Source organism: Cetorhinus maximus, chromosome 9 (genome assembly GCF_964194155.1).
Source record: "Cetorhinus maximus chromosome 9, sCetMax3.hap1.1, whole genome shotgun sequence".
NCBI classification, from domain to species: Eukaryota; Metazoa; Chordata; class Chondrichthyes; order Lamniformes; family Cetorhinidae; genus Cetorhinus; species Cetorhinus maximus.
Genome location: NC_135887.1, coordinates 29,824,778 through 29,845,198, shown reverse-complemented (window position 1 = coordinate 29,845,198; position 20,421 = coordinate 29,824,778). Strand labels below are relative to the sequence as shown.

The 20,421-nt window shown below is 39.0% G+C and overlaps 1 protein-coding gene across 13 annotated transcripts in view; it reads left to right on the top strand.

Annotated features, from left to right (window-relative positions):
- The window catches only part of LOC144684536 (general transcription factor II-I-like), a 188,307-nt gene extending 167,886 nt beyond the window's left edge, over positions 1-20,421 (top strand). For 9 of the 13 annotated variants that reach the window (XM_078548423.1, XM_078548418.1, XM_078548419.1 and 6 more), the window contains 8 exons: positions 788-837; positions 5,150-5,236; positions 15,504-15,581; positions 16,047-16,130; positions 16,251-16,434; positions 16,887-16,915; positions 17,059-17,214; positions 20,110-20,411. In XM_078548423.1, coding sequence (XP_078404549.1) covers positions 788-837; positions 5,150-5,236; positions 15,504-15,581; positions 16,047-16,130; positions 16,251-16,434; positions 16,887-16,915; positions 17,059-17,214; positions 20,110-20,171 — 730 coding nt within the window. In that variant the 3' untranslated portion in view covers positions 20,172-20,411. Of the gene's footprint in view, positions 1-787; positions 838-5,149; positions 5,237-15,503; positions 15,582-16,046; positions 16,131-16,250; positions 16,435-16,886; positions 16,916-17,058; positions 17,215-18,329; positions 18,409-20,109 lie in introns of all 13 variants that reach the window. The other 4 variants (XM_078548414.1, XM_078548416.1, XM_078548412.1 and 1 more) reach the window with 2 other exon arrangements.

The following is a 20,421-nucleotide window of genomic DNA, read 5'->3' as shown; positions in this document are numbered from 1 at the left end:
ATTGTAGCATGAAATTTGCTGATAACATGAAGTGATGTGGGGCAGAAATGAAAGGAGTTTGATTATCTTCTAGAGGCTTGAACCAGTTATGTAGCAGGTGGATTTTTGTGTGGAAAGCCGAGGATTACAAATTGGAACAGGTTATACCTACATGGTACAATTTGGTGGCTTAGGGAAACAATTCAGGAGTATAGCTGAAGAGTGACAGGCTGATTATAGATCTTAAGAGACAGAGTTATTAAGGAACACATTTTTTTTCTGGAAAAAAGACTAAGGGATATTTATGTGGCATAGGTATTTAAAATGATGCAAAAGTAAGCAGATCATCTAACTTGGGCAAAGAACGTGGGACTGGAGGACATTGCAGACATGATCATGTATAATAGAAAAAATAGTTTATTTTGGGATAAATGATTTAATGGGAGGTTTATTTGAGATAATTGGTTGCTTTAAAAAAAAATTAATGTCTGAAAAGAGGATTTGAGGGCTTTAGAAATATTAATAGCATGATTTGACATTTTTATGGGCAGGCAGGGGCAAGAACCTGTCTATGATTGGTAGGTAGGGAGGGATGCATGATGGAATAAACACACAAGAGCTCTGGATGGAGCAGATTTAATGTTTTTTTGTAGCTGTCATGCTTCAGATTCTATGTTCTAGTCTTCATGCTAAGTTATGCTACCTCATAGTACATAACAATTGACAATTCTTGAGACAAATTCTTGGCTGAAATTACACTCTACTATTTTACTTTAAAAGTAAAGCTTTTGACTTATTTTCTCAACAGACCGGATTTGTTTCAGACTGCATTACAGGAAGCTTCCAAACGTCCCCAGAGTGAGTACTACAATATTACTTGGAGTTACACATAGAGGATAATACCACTGGTAGATGGGAGATACCACACAGTAATCATATGAAGCCAAGCCACAAGAACATTTTTTTAAACATCAAACTCCATCTGTTGAAACAGCAAATCAAAATTGACTTGTGTTGTGAAATATAACTAAAGCATACAGAACTGATGCTTGTTGATCAGTGACTATTTTAGTTTTTTTTAATGCAGCCTATCACTAGTTGATTTAAAGTTTGCTATTAATAACTGAGAATTAGCTTCCAATATTTAATTTATGAGCTAATATAGTGTTAAAAAATCTTCTGAGGAAATTATTGTACCATACCAACTGGTTAAACCAATTTGCACTCAAATTTAGTCCTTTTTAATGCATGTTTGTTAAATCAGTACTTTATTCAGAATGATGATCCTTTTGCTATACAATGTTAAATATTCTGGTTAAAGGCACATTAGATTCAAGCACAACCTATTTAAATGTATAGATTTTCACCCCCTCACCTAAGCATACAAATGCTCATTTAATTGACTTTCCTGAGTACACAAAATATCATCTTTCAAAGTAGATTTGATTGCTACAGATGTGCCCACCTGACATGGTGACCCCAAGAACAAATACGACCTTGTTTAAAAAGAATTAAAATGATGTGCAAGGCACACTCAACATTCTGCTTTTGGCTTTCTGCTGTACTATGCTGAATTGCTTGCTATGGAGAAAATCACCTGAATTTGGAGGCAGAAGATTACGCTTATCCCTTTTAATTAAAGCTGTAAAAATGGCATCCATCATTTCACTTATTTTTGGCTGAAAACAGTCTGAATTCCTGGTCCTAGGCAAGCTCTTCTGTGTGTAAGATGAGCAGTGGGCTGAAATTGTTATTACAGCCCAGTTCGACCAGGGCTCTGCCCCTTTTCTTCATGACAAAATATTAAAGGGCAGATGCTGCTTGCTTTTGTGTATGTATGGGTGTCCTCTGTTGGTGTCCGAAAAACATGACATCATTTAACAGAAATCTGCAGTGTTTTTCCAGAGTTTTTGTTGTAGGGATATTTGCATGTCAGGATAACACCCTAGAGGATGTGGGACAGAGAGCTATATTGGATCATTTCTTTTAAGAATAAAATTGGAAATATTTGGCTATCTCAGCCTGATTCCTGTTTTGCTTTAAAATCCTGGCTGCCTGTAAGCAGACACCTAAGGAATGTTGCAAGCGACATACTCTGTCCTCTCTGTGAAAATGACCCTGACTGAGGTTTGGGAGATATTGGCAGGCAGAAATCCTGGCCTGCATGTTTGTGATGGAGTAGGGCTTCAGGAATTTCGGGCCCAAGTAGAAGATTAAAAGCAGAGTCCAAATTGGGACTGAAGAGATTTTTTTAAAAGCCAGGAAAAACAACACATTATTTCTGCTGAGGTGGTTTTCTGTAGATGCTGCCCTAGTATCCCAATTCTGCTTTAGAAAATACAGTAGTTTTGAGGTGGAATTTTCTTTTTGGTCAACTGCATGCCTTAAAATGTGCAGAAAACCTTGCTTCAATCTTCAAGCTAAGTTGCTGAGAAATCCAAACTGGTAGGATTTCCCTGTGCAAGGGACACATCCCACTCATCTATGTGCAGAGACTTTTGCTATGTCCTCCACTTTCCTTACATCAGAAAATGAGTTGGAATGACTTGTTTCAGATGTAAACCCTGCTTCATAAATAAAACAATGCTGAGTGTGGAAAATTGTTCTTTGGTCCATGGTGCTGAACTATTTTCTTTTGTCTCTGGAAGATTGGAAGATTCATGTGTTCTAAGACCTGCGTTCATTGGATTCTTTCCTTTTTCAGAAATCCCTCCTGTCCCTTTTCCCCACAATTTCCCCAATTTTCTTTACTTATAATGTTGTGTCTGCATCTGTCATGAATTTTCACCCTCTTAACTGTTTTCACACTCCTTGTTCTTTTAAATTTCTTTTCAATGCCTCACTGATCTTCTCTTCGCCCCACGCCCCCCCCTTGCTAAAATGCTAGCTATCTTTCCGTTTTTGCTTCTGATATTCTGTATATTTGCGACATTTTCTGCCCTTATTCAAGTATATATGCAGATCATCAAGAGTCAAGATTTGGGGCAGTACAAGCTGGTGTTTCACCAGCTAATACCATGTGGCTTATTGGAACAAAGCTTTAGTAAGATTCTTGCTGCATGTCTACCAAGTACTATCCCACCTGTTAAGTCATTTGATTCCAGGATTATCTAGAGCTGGATGAGAAACATCCCAATCCCAGTGATTTTTCTAATTTGCCAGGTACAAGGAATAAGCCAGGCTGACTGGTCAGCTGTGCTCTAGAGTATGTTATATAATTGCATGCCTCTGGTATCTGCAATTAGTGCTATGGAGTGCTGTAGTGCAGATAGCTTAGTTCCAATTTTCCATCACCTAGTGTGCCATCTTGGAGCTATCTCAACTTTGAGTTATCCCCATGTGCACCCTCACAAATTTGATAAAATGTGTGATTACATTACCACCACCCTGTTGATTACAGGGTAGGAAGATATCTATTGAATTATGGTTCTGTCATTGAAGCTGTGGAGTCTCACCAGCAGCTGCTTTCTTCTGCAACCCAATCATGTAGGTCAAATCCTGCATGTGTGTGTTATCTACAACCTAGCTTCCAAGGTAATACCTTCTTGCAGCTGTAAGCCTAAGGATATTTCGTGCAGAACATTACAACAATAATCATCTTTTTCAACATTGTAGAAGGGCATTCGGGATTCAGCAGACAGCTTATGATGTACTTGATATCTTGTCAATTTTCTGATATCCAAATCGAATGCCATGTAGCAGATTCATTCATCACCCACTGCATTATTCAGGTCCTCATGAAGAGCTTTGGTAAAGAGACATGGCTATCATAAGGCTGACTTGCCACCTCCAGGGTGCTCACTCAAGTCATTGTGGGCTGGAAACTTTCCTGCAAGTTTTTCCTTTTTTGCCATATATCCATAAAAGAGCTTGATTCTGGATCCTTTAAATGAGCTGGGTGAAATTCTTGCATTGCATGCCTAAAAGTTATGAAGTATGAATAAGACCACCTATTTCATATCACAAAAGTTTAACCTGCGTTGGAATGTTAATTTAAGGTTGAGAAAGAGAGTCCTTCATCCCTTTTCCTCCATTCAGAAGAATTGTGGTCTGTTTAAAATTGCAGTCCACCAGATGTCAATTTGAAGCTAGAATTGGGATGGGTGTGGCGTCCAGTTAGTACCTTCAGCATTGGTGATAAGCTATAGTACTGGACTGGGGATACTTATTACCATAATTAATTAGACCATTATTTAATGTAGTGAGAAGAGTACCTGGAAGTCCAGATAAGTCCACCAAAAGCCTATCTTCAATAGATATAAAGCACCACAGCCCTTTCAGAAATTTCCTGAGCAGAACATCTATGATTCATCCAAAATCACTGAAGGTACTGAATAAAATGGGCTTCCTTTGTTTTTATAGAGAGGCTGTGAGCTTTCCATCTACCATTGCATGGATCTTGGACCAGCCTATTGCATTCAGATTACTTTGCAGGCTTCCAAAGCTTTGAAAGGATGAAAAACTGGAGCCACCTTACTGGTCACTGGTATCAGTGTCATTCCTTAATTATTTTTTTGCCATAGCAACACTTTTATTGTAGAGAAACCACAATTGCTGTAACCCAGTTAGCGTGCCTCAAATAGGGGTCTGCCCCCTCTCTGAAAAGTAGCTCTAAAGTGAGTTAGTGGTTCTTGGCTGTGATCTCCAAGACCATTGATATTTTTTTCCCCCTCACCCAGAGTAACTTTCAGGAATTTGGCATGAATACCATCAATACTCCCCGTTAGCTTGGGGTAATGTGGCTTGGAGTTTATTTTGTCTTGGCAAAAGGGTTTGTTGAAGCTTTTCTGAATAGCACATTCATTTGGGGATTTCCAGTGGCCTGTGGGACAAATAACCGTGCAGTATCACTTTCACTCCAGACCTCGAGGTTACCTTCTCAGGTATGTTGAAGAGCACTGAGTTTCTAGTGTTTCCATTAGATTGAATGAGGATTCGATTCATGGTTGCCAGTGCTGCTGGACAGAAAGCTGTAACACTTCATAAGTATTACTATGACAAGAAAAGTACTTTTGATCAATCCATTGGTCTTAATGTGCTTTTTAATTGACAAAGATTTGGATTCCTTGGAATAGTTCCAGTTGAGCATAGGATCACTGAGGCATTGTCAGTACAAATGCTGTTCATTTTTTTATATGACTTCAGTGATGTATTTCCTTTTTTAAAGCAGCAAGGTCACAAACTTCCTTAGAAGAGAAAACCCCAGAGGTGAAAAAGCCAACAACAACTACTGTTACTGCTACTGCTACTGCTGCAGGTAAACAGAAATAGCTCACGCCCCATCTCCCTAACCTGTATATTAATAACTGAAATACAGCTAGGTTCTTCTTTACTTAGATGGAATGCTTATTTTTTAACCATTAATTATATATTAACGTTTATAATTACTGAATTTACATTTCCAGAATTGTCTGAACAATTTACAATGCATGTTGTCAATAGCACTAGCTACTAAGTATAGGCTAGAGGTCAAGGAATGTGGGTTTTTTAATACTATTAAGTAGTTGATGATGTCTGTTAAGTGAAGCAGGTTATAATCAGCTGGGTTGAGTTTTCACTGGATTCATTTTATTTACCAGATAGATGAAACTATTAATTTCATTGCGCAGATATATCCTTTATTGTAGAAACTTGAGGGAGAGTGCATGGTCATAGGAATACAAAGGTTTCCCAAGATATTTCTGGTGAAGATATGGTACACTAACTACTCATTTTTGTAGCACAGAGAATTTTGAAGTCAGCAATGGGAGAAGTACTCTGATGCATCTCAACACTTGCATAATGCTGATCAATGTGATGGTTAAGTTACCTATGCAGGACAGAGCCCTATGGTCAATCATTGCAGTAAAAACACATCTAACTTACAATACAGCATCTCATAAGGACAATTGAAGCTGTCAAACCATTTAACACCTCTCAGAATGTTCACAACTCCTGAGTAGGCTTTCCACAAGATTCGCGAACTGTCAACAAACCAGGTTTTCAGAAGCCTTGAAAAACCTGCCCAGCACAATGAAAATAAAGTGGGACAGGAATTACAAACTTCCCCTCGAGCTGTAGATAGTGACTCCAACATCAGAGAATGTGTGTGGGGTTACATTCCGAACTTGACCTGAACCTCTTCGCAGCTATGGGAAGTTTGTGTAGCCTACATTTCCAATGGGAAATTCAAAATTTTGGCCCCGCAGACTCGTATTTTTGTTCAACACACACCTGTTCCTGACTTTTTCAGAACACAAAAGCCAGGGCCCTTGTATTTCTGTAGTGTTCCAAGAATGGAAAATTTCTGCCATCTGGTGGATTTCTGATTTTCAAGCATGGAATTCCGCCCTTGGAATGATCTTCCGACTTCAGTCTTTCTGTAGTTGTTGGTATGCTTAACTGCTATCTCATGCTTTCAGGAGATGCACGAAGCCTGAACGCAATATGTGTCCAGCATATGTGAACAGCAGTATGTGTCCAGTCCAACAAGAAAGAAGGCACTGTTGGACCTGGTTCTTGGAAATGAGGTGGGCTGAGTAGATCAAGTGTCAGTGGGGGAACATTTAGGAGACAGTGATCATAGTATTGTAAGGTTTAGGATGACAGTAGGAAAGAACAATGTGCAATCCAGAGTAAGTAATAACTGGGAGAGAGCCGACTTCAATAAGGCAAGAATGGTGCTGGCTGGATAGACTGGAACCAAAGGTTGGCAGGAAAAACTGTAGCTGAACAATGGGCTACCTTCAAAGAAGAAATGGTTCAGGTACAGTCATTGTGTATTTCCTCAAAAGGGAAAGGTAGGGCAAACAAATCCAGAGTTCCCTGGATGAAAAAGGAAATAGAAATTAAGATAAAGAAGAAAAAGTGTGCTTATGACAGGTATCGGGTAGAAAATACAATTCAGATCCAAGAAGAATACAGTAGGTTCAGAGAGGAGGTGAAAAAACAAAGTGGGGTTATGAGAAAAGACTGGCAGCCAACATAAAGGAGAATCCCAAAGTCTTCTATCGGCGCACAAATAGCAAGAGGGTGGTAAAAGGAATAGGGCCGATTAGGTACCAAAAATGTGACATACACATGGAGGCAGGGGGCATGGCTGAAGTGTTAAATGAATACTTTTGCATCTTTCTTTACCAAGGAAGCAGATGCTACTGAGGCCAAGGTGACAGAAGAGGAAACTCTGACACTGGAAGGGTTCAAAATTGATAAGGAGGAAGTGTTGGATAAACTGTCGGTACTTAAAGTTGGCAAGGCACCAAGACTGAATGAGATGCATCCAAGGATATTGAAGGAAGAAAGAGAGGAAATTGCAGGGGCACTGGCCATAATCTTTTGTCTTCCCTAGACTCCGGGGAGGTACCAGAGAACTGGAGAATTGCAAACATTACGCCCTTATTCAAAAAAGGTTATAAGGATATGCCCAGCAATTACAGACTAGTCAGTTTAACTTTGGTGGAGGGGAAGCTTCTTGAAACAATTATTCAGGATAGAATTAATAGTCACATGGAAAAATGTGGGTTGATTAACAAGAGCCAGCATGGATTTCTAATGGGGAAATTGTGTTTAACTAACTTGCTGGAGTTTTTTGAAGAGATAACATGGAGGGTTGATGAGGGTAATGCTGTTGATGTGGTGGACATGGAATTTCAAAAGGCAGATAGGTGGCAGGTGAAGTTCAATGAGGAGAAGTGTTAGGTGATGCATTTTGGTAGGGAGAACATAGACAATACAAAATAAGGGGTACAATTTTTAAGGGGCTGGAGGAGCAGCGGGACCTTGGTGTATATGTGCATAGATCATTGAAAGTGGCAGGACAGATGGAAAGAGCATTTAATAAAGCATACAGTATCCTGGGCTTTATTAGTAGGGGCATAGAGTACAAGAGCAGGGAGATTATGCTGAGCTCATATAAGACACTAGTTGGTCCTCAGCTGGAGTATTGTATACAGTTCTGTGCACCAAACTATAGGAAAGATGTGAACACATTGGAGCGAGTGCAGAAGAAGTTTACAAGGATAGCTCCAGGGATGAGAAACTTCAGTTATGATGATAGATTGAAGGGGTTGGGACTGTTCTCCTTGGAGAGGAGAAGGTTAAGAGTAGATTTGATAGAGGTGTTAAATCATGAGGCGGCTGGATAGAGTAGATAGGGAGAAACGGTCGCCCCCCTTGTAAAAAGATCGAGAATGAGGGGGCACAGATTTAAAGTGATTTGCAAAAGAAGCAAATGTAGTGTAGGAAAAACCTTTTTCACACAGCGAGTGGTTCAAGCCTGGTATACACTGCCTGGAAGTGTGGTGGAGACAGGTTCAATCAAGACATTCAAGAGGACATTAGGTGATCATTTGAATAAAGGCCTGTGGGCCCCAAAGCACCTCTGTGTTGCTGTACAGCTGTTGGAAAGGCCAGGTTGCTGAGTGAATGAGTAGGTTGTGGGAGTTTGGGAAAAAAGGCTGCTGAGTGAATGAGGGGAGGGGATTGGGAAGAGGGTTTCCTGAGTTAGGGAAGGGTGTGTGAGGAGAGGGACTTCACTGAGCCTTCTGTCACCAGGAAATATGAAGAGCTTGGCTGAAACCTACATGAGTACATGAAATAATATCCTTTTTGCAAAGTACTCATTTTCATATTTATATAATGTATTTTATATATGTGTGTGTGTGTGTATTTGTTCATGGGATGTGGGTGTCGCTGTCATTCCCTAATTGCCCTTGAAAAGGTAATGGGGTCAGATTGGAAAATAATTTGTGAAGCTCTACTCTAGTCCTTTTTTGCTTCGCTTCGCATGTACATAACCTAGGAAGGTCATGTTTTGTTAGTACGGGTTTAATCCTGGATTACGTGCACTAACTGCATTGAATGCTGAGGTCCGTCTTTATACCAATGCATTGGTCCACAGTCTTGATGTTAATAGAACCACTTGAAGTCTAATAATTCTACCCATTTGAAGTGACATAGAAACGTTTGTTGTCTTCACTACACATCATAAGTGCTTTAACTACATGATTCCTTGTCACAAATTTTCAGACCTTTTTTGCCTTTGGCCACTGTCATCCCTTGTTCCTCATAATAGTGAGAGATAAGATACTGGAGAAGCAAATGTTTACAAAATTAAAGGGTAATCTAATTGGAATTTTTAAAATGACAAAGGGATTTAACAGAGTAGATACAGATAAATTATTTCCTCTGCTGAGGAAATCCAGAACAAAGGGACAGAACCTTGAAATTCGTTTTGGGCTGTTCAGGAGTGAAATCAGCAAGCACCTTTTTCAGCTGTGACACATAACAGCCAAGGATGATGATGTTTTTAAGCTGATGTCCATATGTGCACACATTTACATTGAACCATCAGATGTCACTGTATAAGAACCCTGGTCCTGCATGAGACCAATTATAATACATCCACCACTACTCTAACTGAGATCAGCTAACTTAGCATGTATCATGGATCAAATCTAAGATTGCTCAGTAGGAGAGCTAAACTGTATATTTTTATAGAGAGAGACAGACAAAGGAAAGCGGAGTGATCTATATTAATGTTAAAAGAAGTATATAGCATTTCCTTAAGTTGTAACATCTTGTTATAGCTGTCTGTCATGGCATTTCAATCATGCCTAAACATCTTACTTTTAACCCTTTTTTCTTATACTCAATTGCGATTTTCAAGACTAAGACCTACACATTTTATTGGATACGGGTAACAAGTGCTATCAACCAAAGGAACTAAGATGCAGATTAGCCATGAACAAGCTGAACACTGCAATTATCAGCAAGCATCCCCATTTCTGAACATTGTGATGGAAGGAAGATTGTTGATGAAGCAGCTGAAAATAATTAAGCCCAGGATACTCCCCAGAGAAACACCTGTTGTGATCTCCTGGGGTTCTGGCTATTGGCCTCCCAACAACCATAATGTATTTTTCTTTGTACAAGGGATACTGGCCATTGGAGAGTTTTCACCCTTATTCTGACTTCAGTTTGACTAGGGCTCCTTGATGCCACACTTGGTCAAATGCTGCCACGATGTCAAGGGCGGTAACTCTCACCTCTGGAATTCAGCTCTTTGGTCCATTTGGACCAGGGCTGTAGTGATGGCTGGAGCTGAGTATCCCTGGTGGTACGTGAACTGTGCAACAGTGAGCAAATTATTGGTCAGTATTGGTTACCAAGTGTCGCTTGGTAGCACTGTTGACAACACCTTCCATCACTTTGCTGAGAATTGAGAATAGACTAATTGGCTGGATTAGATTTGTCCTGCTTTGTGCGAGCACGATAAAACCAAGCAATTTTTGGGTAAATACTGGAATGGCTCGGCTCGGGAATTGGCTAGTTCTGGAACATGTCTTCAGGATTACAGCTGGGATGTTGTTGGGGCCCATAGTCTTTATTATATCCAGTATGCTCAGCCGTTGCTTGATATTATATGGAGGGAATCAAATTGGCTGAAGATTGGCATCTGTGATGATGGGGAGACTGAAGTGGATCATCCACTCAGCCCTCCTGGCTGAGGATGCTTGTAAATGCTTCAGCCTTGTCTTTTGCACTGATGTATTGGGCTCTGCATCATTAAGACTGGGAATGTTGATTGCACCACCTCCCTTTAGTTAAATTATCCATCATCATTGATGACTGGACATGGATGTAGCAAGTCTTTGATATGATCCATTGATTGTAAGATTTCTTAGTTTTGCCTATAGCATGTTGCTTCTGCTGCTTCACATAATGTAGTCCTGTGTGGCAATTTCACTAGTTTGGCACCTCAATGATTTTGACCGCCTCTATCAAATTTCCTTTCAGCCTTCTCCTCTCTAAGGAGAACAGCCCCAGCTCCAGAGTCTCCACCTAACTGAAGTGTCTCAGCCCTGGAATCATTCTCAGATCTTTTCTGCACCTCTCTAATACCTTCACATCCTTTCTAAATTGGGTGCTCAGAATTGGGCCCATTCGAGGCTGAACCTGTGTTTTATAAAGCTTCATCGTAACTGCTTTGCTTTTGTACTCTATACCTATATTTATAAAACCCATGATCATGTATGCATTTTTTGCTGCTTTCTCAACCTGCCCTGCCACCTTCAATGATTTTTACATATATACCCTCACGGGTCCCTCTGCTTTAGCACCCTTTTTAGGATTGTTTCCTTTATATTGCCTTCCTTCACTCTTCTTACCAAATTGTATCACTTCATACTTCTCTACATTAAATTACATTTGCCAATTGTCCACCCATTGACCAGTCTATGTCCTTTGAACTCTTGCTATCCTCCATACAGTTTACAATACTTCAAAATTTTGTGTCACTTGCAAATTTTGAAATTGTGCCCTGTGCAGCCAGGTCTAAATCACAAACGTTGATTAGGAAAAATTGATCCTAATGTTGAATCTTGGGGACCCCACTATGTTTTTTGGACTGGAGGAAGGTACAATTGTTCACCACTACTCCCTCTTTCCTCAACTCAGCCAACTTTGTATGCATTTTGCCACTGTCTCTTACTGAAGAGACTTCAGTTTTGCTGACAGGTCTGTTTTGTGGTGCTTTATCAAATACTTTTTGGAAATCCATGTACACCACATCAACCTTTTGTGTTACTTCATCAATAAACTCAATCAAAGTAGTTAAGCACAATTTGCCTGTACAAATCCATGTTGTCTTCCTTAGTTGACCCACGTGACTGTTAATTTTGTGCCAAATTATCCTTTATGAATGATTCTTAGCTATGTGCTCCAGGCATGCTCTCCTACACTCCTCATTGGAATAGTGTTATTTAGTCTTTGGCTTGTTGGTAGTGGTAGACTGAGGGGCATACTAGGCCATGACATTACAGATTGTGGTGGAATTCAATTCTGCTGCTGCATATGGCCCACAGCAACTAGTGGATGCCCAGCTTTGAACTGCTCAATCAGTTTTGAATCTATCCCATTTAGTACAGTGGTAGTGTCCTCACTGTGAAATGGGTACTTCATTTCCACAAGGACTGTACGGTGGTCATTTCTAGTAGATGATATGCTGGTGCAATGCATTGGTCAGACCACAATTGGATGGCGATAATCCATTCTGATCATCATACCAATAAAAGAAAAATACAAACTGAAGAGCAAAGAGCCTGAGTATATAGGAAATGAGTTATGAGGAAAGATAAAGGAAGTCTACGTTCAAGAGGTTAGGGAGAGAACCTCAAACTATTAAAGCAACAACAAACCCACTGTAATACAGGTCGAGTATCCTTTATCTGAAAACCGAACACATCCAAAAACTGCACTTTTGTTCAACCTCATCGACCTTTAGTATGAGAAGTCTAGTTTGTTTGTCTGTTTACCGTGTGATTTTTGTGGTGAACATCAAAAAGAAACTTTTTCAGGTACCATGTATTTATTGTTCAGAGATACATCTTACTACTTTAGTCATTTTATTTACTTTAAGACTATAACTATCCCAGGTTTAGGCTATTGTAATGCAAGTTTATATGCGGTATCCGAAAAATTGAAATTATCTGAAATCCGAAATGTAATTGGCCAGAGGTTTTCGGATAAAGGATACTTGACCTGTAACTGATTGTAACAGATCAGTAGAACAAGAGAATATGAAGTTTGATGAAAAGGAGTAGGAACAATGACTTGGTGTGACGATGAATGTTTGGAATCATCTGTGGGGTTAAAATAGTGACGGTAAATTTAAAATATAACTGGATTTTATTAGGCACCAATGAATGAATTTTGAGGGGATGATATTTTCTCCCTTGACTTTTCTATAAGTATGACATTTCCTCTAGTGGAAATTAGTTTATAATATATAACCTCTGAATTTAAACTGGTCTCTTTGAATTATTTATTTCAGTTGGCATTGGTACTCAGAACATTAACAGTAGAACAGTAGATGCCATAGTTGTAGCTCTTCTGGAACAGCTTGGCTAGGGGCGCAGCAAGTTCTGGAGCACAAGTCTTCAGTGCTATTGCCGGAATATTGTCAGGGCCCATAGCCTTTGCACTATCCAATGCCTTCAGCCGTTTCTTGATATCACATTGATATTGAATCGAATTGGGTGAAGACTGACATCTGTAAATCTGGGGACCTCCGGAGGAGGCTGAAATGGATCATCCAATTGCCACTTTGGCTGAAGATTGTAGCAAATTCTTCAGCCTTCTCTTTCGCACTGATGTACTGGGCTCCCCCATCATTCGAGGGATTTCACCAAGGCTCCTTAGACAGCACATTCCAATCCCACGACCACTACCACCTAGAAGGACAAGGGCAACAGATAGATGGGAACACCACCACCTGGAAGTTCCCCTCCAAGTCATTCACCATCCTGACTTGGAAATACAAAGACGTTCCTTTGCTGTCGCTGGGTCAAAATCCTGGAACTCCCTCCCTAATAGCACTGTGGATAAACCTACACCACACAAACTGCAGCGGCTCAAGAAGGCAGCTCACCACCACCTGAAGGGCAAATAAGGATGAGAAATAAATAAAGGCAAAATCCTGTGGATGCTGGAAATCTGAAACAAAAACAAAAAATGCTGGAAAAACTCAGCAGATCTGACAGCATCTGTGGAAGACAGAGTTAATGTTTTGAGTCCATATGACTTCTCTTCAGAGCTAAAGGGAAGTAGAAATGTGGTGAAATATATACTGTTTAAAGGGGGGGGTGGCGAAACAAGTGAAGCTGGATAGAAGTCCAGTGATAGTTGGAGGCAAAGGAGAGACTGCGAAAGGTGTCATGAACAGAAGGTCAAAGGGTTGTTAATAGTGATGGTATTGGCTAAAGGAGGTGCTAATGGTGACATTAAGAGTGGAAAGCAGAATGTGATAATGGCAGGACCAGGGTAAGCACTCTTGGAAAGTGACAGATGGCCCTAGTAGGGGTGGAGTGGGAGGAGGGGAAGGTGGTGGGAAAAATGGTGGTAGGAAAACAACATGAATGCAATATTAAAAAAAGGCTGACTGGATATTCCAAAATTAAATACTGAAGCACATTGCTTTAAGCACATTGCTTTAGTTATCATTGTCAGCACATTCAGTTTAACCCTTTCAGAGAAGGAGTAGGTAGCAAAGATACATTTTTTCTGACCCAGGCTGATAAATGAAGCAAAACATGGCAATACATGGGCAATAAATGTTGGCCCAGCCAGCGAAGGCCATATTACAGGAATAAATGAATAAAAAGATGGTGAACATTTCCTTTGGCCATTGGCCATTAATCTTTCTAGCTGTGATTTTTTTTTTGTTGGTACATCTAATAAAGGCACATAGGCTTCTTGAGCAGTAAACTTAGCTATGCAGAAGATGTGCTTAAAATAATTAGAGGTTGGCTAATTCTTGCATTGGCTTCTAATATTGTTCACCCAATAATCAATTTTAGGCTGGCCACCTAAAGTGGTATTGCTATGTTTTACTTCATTTATGAGCCTGGGTCGGAAAAATGCATCTTTGTTACTTACTCCTTCTCTGAAAGGGTTAAACTGAATGTGCTGGCAATGAAAACTAAAGCTATGTGCTTCAATATTTAAATTTTGAATATCCAGTAAGCCTTTTTTTTAATATTGCATTCATGTTTTTCAGCACACAGTCGTTCCTATAAATATTACCTATGATAGCATCATAGAATTCTTGTTCACAGAGTAAAGCAACAAGTAAAATACAAAAATGGAAGGGGATTACCTGCCCAGTAAGGATGCATAAACAGAACAGCAGAATAATAACTTGGCAACATGCTAGAATAGATTTAAATGCATCTTTGCCTAAGTTAAACAATGATTTTCCTGGCATGCGTCACTACCTGTTTCTGGGCCATCTGGATTGATGGATTCACGAGTTAGATTATCATGTTTATATTGTACTGAAAATAGATCTTTGACTTGTAAAACAAATATAGAAATTGGGGAAAAGAGAATTTCTGTTATTCATGTACCATCATCACTCCAGGTTCATGGATAACGTTCCTTTTAAAGAGTGTTAAATACCATCAGTATCCACTTTAAAAAGTTGGACTATCACAAATAGCAACTGTTAACAATTAACTTTTCAGGTGGAATATTATTTAAATGGTGAAGGAGCTGGGAGAAGTTTTGATCCAGTAGCATGTGGCCGATGACACTAACATGGTTGAAATGGCTCCATGCATCCTTGATTGATGACTAGTTAATCAATTTTCTTAGAACATGGCACTTGAGTAAATACAGGGCCATACAGTCCAGAATGAGTTACAAGTTATTATCAAGGAGCTGATATGCTGCAAAATTAAAACTTCATTAGTTAATTGATATTTGAACCCGAGAATGTTATTTCTTGAAACACTCTCTAGTAGATTTTTTTCTCTGTACATTTGGATTGCTTCCTTGGAGAGTGGGTGAGATGCCATGGTAAATGGCGATGGGAATTTTGGCTCCTCCTTGCGCACTGCATGATTAGACCACACAAGATTTATTTTGCTTTCTACTACCACAAGTGGATTTCTTCTCTTATGTCATTTCTTTGTTTCTGTTTTATTTGATCTTTGTTTAAATGGGGATTCTGGTGGTGAGACGGTCTCTTAAATTTATTAATGCAGGTGTAGAAAATCGAGCTGCTGCGTTACCCACTGCCACGGGTGTTGAAGATCTTAATATCATTCAAGTAACAGTCCCAGGTAGGCGGTTTTACTTTTGTTACATTTTTGCAGTTGTCTGTGGAACTTGAGCTGCCTCATTATACTTGTGCATTATTTTAAAGATTTTTCTCCCTCCTTTCTGACTTTGCGAAAATGATTTTAGTGTAAAACATCCAATCAGCGAAGATTAAGTATGATATAAAACAAGATATAATCTCTCTATTTGCGGCAGTGACCGGGAGTGAAAGGATACTAAATCAGATGGTCACTTCCTTGTTATTCTTGGTTCTGATTACAGAAATGAAAACAGATTTCACTGAAGGCAAAATGACTACCTGACTAAAAGGCCCTGATAGATATGGGCAATATATCTTGCTTTAGGAAGAAGTTGGGCTTCTAGTGAACAATGAAGTCCATGCTAATGACAACAGCTAGGTACTCTGTCCCTGTGATTTGAAAGATTTAAAGTCTTATATCTGAATAAGAATGTTTGTTCTCTTTCAGAAGGTGAAAATGAAAAAATGTCCAAGGTGGAAAAAGCCAGACAACTGAGAGAACAAGTAAATGACCTGTTCAGCAAGAAATTTGGTAATGTTTTAATATAAATGTTTAATGTTAGTATCATGTGATTGCTTTTGCTAAAATTGGATTAGCTGCTTTGCTACATAAGAGATGGAAATGGATGTTTAAATATAACCTTTATTATAGGCGAAGCAATTGGAATGAATTTCCCAGTGAAGGTTCCTTACAGAAAAATCACCACCAATCCCGGATGTGTTATAGTTGATGGCATGCCTCCAGGAGTTCCATTTAAAGCACCCAGTTACCTTGAAATAAGTGCCATGAAAAAAATCCTGGAATCTGCAAATTTTATCAAATTTACAGTCATAAGGTGAGGACGAGGCTTTTCATTAGAATGTCTTTCTAATCTGAAATCTGACATGGCAGAACATTATGAAATGTCAAATGCTTATGGTATGTCTAAAGATTTTAAAGGCTGGACAGCACTGATGGCTAACACTGCAGTGCAAGAAGAGCTGGATGGTGCTAGCAATAGTACACTGATACATTGTACCATAGAGCAATAGGACACACATTCTATTCTATAATGTATCTTGTGATCTTGGTTCAGGCACATCAGGGGAAATACATAATAGGAGCAAAGCTTTTGTCCAGAAGGAAACTAGATTGCTCTTTATGTAGTTTTGACAGCGACTGGGAAGCAGGGCAAGAGTGGAGGTAGCAGTTTAGTTGAAAAATCTCTTTTTAAAAAAAGGTGGGTTTCAAGTTTTTTTTATATATAATTTTTAAAAATTTACAATGCTTTTTTTCCCCTCCCCACAGACCTTTTCCAGGGCTCCTGATTAATAACCGTAAGTGAAAGTACCATCAGAATGAAATTTCAATGCACATGTGATACTGTGTATAATATGTACAAGTAGATTTTGTGCTTAATCCTTCACACCTCAAAGATCATCACTTAATCAGATTCATTTTTGTTTCTTTAAATTTGCAGAGCTAGCTGAACAAAGCGGGACAGAACCACCGGATGCAGTAGCAGCACCATCAACAACACCACCACCACCTCCATCAATGGTACAGATTGTCCCAGTGGAACAAACACCAGTGCTGCCAACTGTATCACTGGTACCACTTTTATCAGCATCACAAGGTGAGTGTACTATTTAGCACATTGATTTGAATCAGAAATCACTTTCTGGAGCCACTCTATTTGCCTTAACACACAAAGTGAAAGGCATCAGTATCTGAAAGGATGTAACTCCTAATGAAAGTGTCATAATACTGTATTTGAGGCTAGCTTCACAATCGTTAATACAGACCCCTTTGTTATACATGCCTATGGACTTGGAAGTAACTTTAACTTTAGTGGTAACACAGCTTTACCTGAAATCCTGTTTATACTTCACTGATTAGAAACAAATTAAGTCAAAAATGCAGAAGCCAGAGAATGTATGGTTCCAGTGGCTGTTTATGGTCATTAGTTGTCTGCTGCCCGGTTTTGAATCCTTGCAAAGCTGGGTACAAATTACACTTGTTAACTTTTCTTAACAAATTTCAATATAAATTTTTTTGCATTTTTTATGTTTTGAGTAAACACTGTTTACACTTGTATTGATTCCTTTGCTAGCTATAGTGAATGGATGAATGGCTCATTTTATCTCAGCCTTGCTTTCAAACAGGCACCAAAGAGAATTCAAATTCTGTTAATTTTTTAAAAAGAAGTTTAGTTGCTCTCTACTTGGTATACCTATACCGTATGTGCTGTGACTTAATGTGTTCATTTTTTTTTATCTGTCCATGGGATGTGAGCACCATTGACAAAGCCAGCATTTATTGCTCATCCCTTATTGTCCTTGAGAAGGTGGTGGTGAGCCACCTTATTAAGCTATTGCAGTCTATGTGGTATAGGTAAACAGTTCTGTTAAAAAGGATGTTTCAGGATTTTGACCCAATGACAGTCAATATAGTTCCAAGTTGGGTGGGGGAATTTGGAAGTGCTGGTGTTCCCATGTGTCTGCTGCCTTTATCCTTCTAGTTGGTAGAGGTTGTGGGTCGGAGGAGCTTAGTTAGTCAGGTTTTGTCTTTATGATTAGATTAAGCTCTGATCCACAGTGTTGGAGGATATAAAATTAAAGAACCAGGTCTCAATGGGGAAATTGACATAGGCAGAAATCACTAGTTCTTGCATCACACCAACTTTCTGATCAAACCAACCTGAATTTATTACTGTGATTCATTGAATTTGTTTGGTTTCTGTTCTACCAGATAAACCTCAAACACAAGAACTGCCTAAAATAAAAGAAGAGCCAAACTCAACATGGTAGTAGGAACACATATGAGTGCAGTAAGTTTAGCTTTTAGTGGGCTTCTGCAGCCAGCTCACGAAATATCTAGTGGTTCCTCTCTGCCATCAATGTCTTTGCTAGGATTTCCCTCTGATATTTATCACTGTTACTGCCACCTCTGTGTAAAATGGCCTATTCTTTCCTTTTCCTATTATGCACTTAATTTATACCACTTAAACACTGCATGCTCTGATTTTTGTTATTCTAAATTAACCTAATTTTTATTAGAACATGAATGGCAGAAGTAGGTAAGTTGCAGCCTATATTTTAGCAGTGAAGTGTAAAACTGACCACATGAAAAGTCATCTGTAGGTTTCAACACATTTGCATTGCGAAGTGCCTAGTGGAAGTACACAAAACCTGCACCCTTAGTTATCTTTAAGGACTTTTAAAGTTGGTTTCCCCCATCCCCCGATTTTTATAACTTATTTTTCCTGTTGGGGAAAGCAGGAGAAAAATCAGTTGGGAGAAATTGGGGTTCCAAAAATCCTGGCAAATTCAGAGGAAATATTAAAAACAATTTTTGCTTTGCACATTGTTAAAAATCAAAACAGGTGATAGATTTAGAGTATAATCAAACTAAATTACAACCCATAATTATATACATGGTTTACATATCACTTTTATGGGGCTCACCATCAAACTCTGACTTAAGATGTGAGAAGTGTTTGAAAAATAAGATTGAAGAACTTTTACTTGTGCCTCCATCCACTTACCTGCCACTATGATGGTGTGATATTAAAAGTTGTCTTTAAAAATGGAGATTGTGCACAGGGGATAGTTGCAATCTTTCTTTGAGTAAAAGCTGTCTTCAGTAATTGACCTGAGTCAGCCTTTGATGACCTCAGTCTTAAGTCTTGAGAGTATGGTGACTGTCATTGCACTACTGCCCTTTCTCCATACTTAACCAAGTGAAAGATTCGTTGAAAACATTTGCTGTAGTTGAAGAGTAATGTCCTCACGGCAGTACCTAATGATGCAGATCCACTTTATTCAAAAGAAAAACATGGGAATTGTTTCTCTTCCTGACAAAAATTGGACCCAGAGATGTTGTGCATATCAGAGAACTCCATATAGCATGTATTGTTGTGCTGACTTTACAGATGTGACTCCCAAGACACGTTCAGACCATACTTTTGTAAGAAAAAAGGGAAATAATGAGGCTTTTTCTCTCATATTTGAGGGGAATTTATTTTTACTGACACACACCTGGGGGGAAAAAAAACACAGGCATTTACTGATGCGAACGAGTTAAAAATTGTTTGCAACCCCTGAAATTGATGGCCATCTTAACCTTTTAAGTGAGATCAAATTGAATTTAAGAAAGAACACAATATATCCTTTTCAAAGCTTTCAGGTTACCATTCTTAAGTTATGTGGCTGGAGAATTTAAATTTAAGCTTCCTTTCTTCATTGAGATAAAATTTCTGAGTAAAAGAATTTCAAATATGCATTCGACTTATGGGACTGCAGGAGATGGTGATTATTTCTCTGTCAACGGCCACTTGCTTCTCTATTGCCTTTTGCTCTGCTTATTCTATTTCTGCGTTGCTGATCTTGGCTATTTTTGTGGTTTGAAATCCTTTTGGTTTACATTTCTAAAAATGTAAGCCTTTATATGAACTGCACTAATATGGAATTATCTTCTGTCTTAGTCTTGAACACAGCCGTACTAATTATTTTTTTTCTCAAACTTGCAGGACCTGATGTCAGTCTGCATGAGAAATCCCAGCCTCCAGAATCATCTGATGGAGAGGTGTGAGCTTCAGAAAGCTTGGGCATCAGCTGTGTATTATAACTGTACAACATAGGAAAAATGTTTGCTTATATCCAGACCTTTTTGTACCATTGGAAAGAATTTTTTTTCTTTTTTTAATCAGCACAAGATGAATTGCTTCTGTGTAATTCACCAAATTTTGTCTGTTTGGTTGAGGGAGTGTTCTGTACATCTGACTTGTCAACCAGAATACCTTTATTAAAGTGAAGAAAAAAAATACTTGGTTTGTACTGGT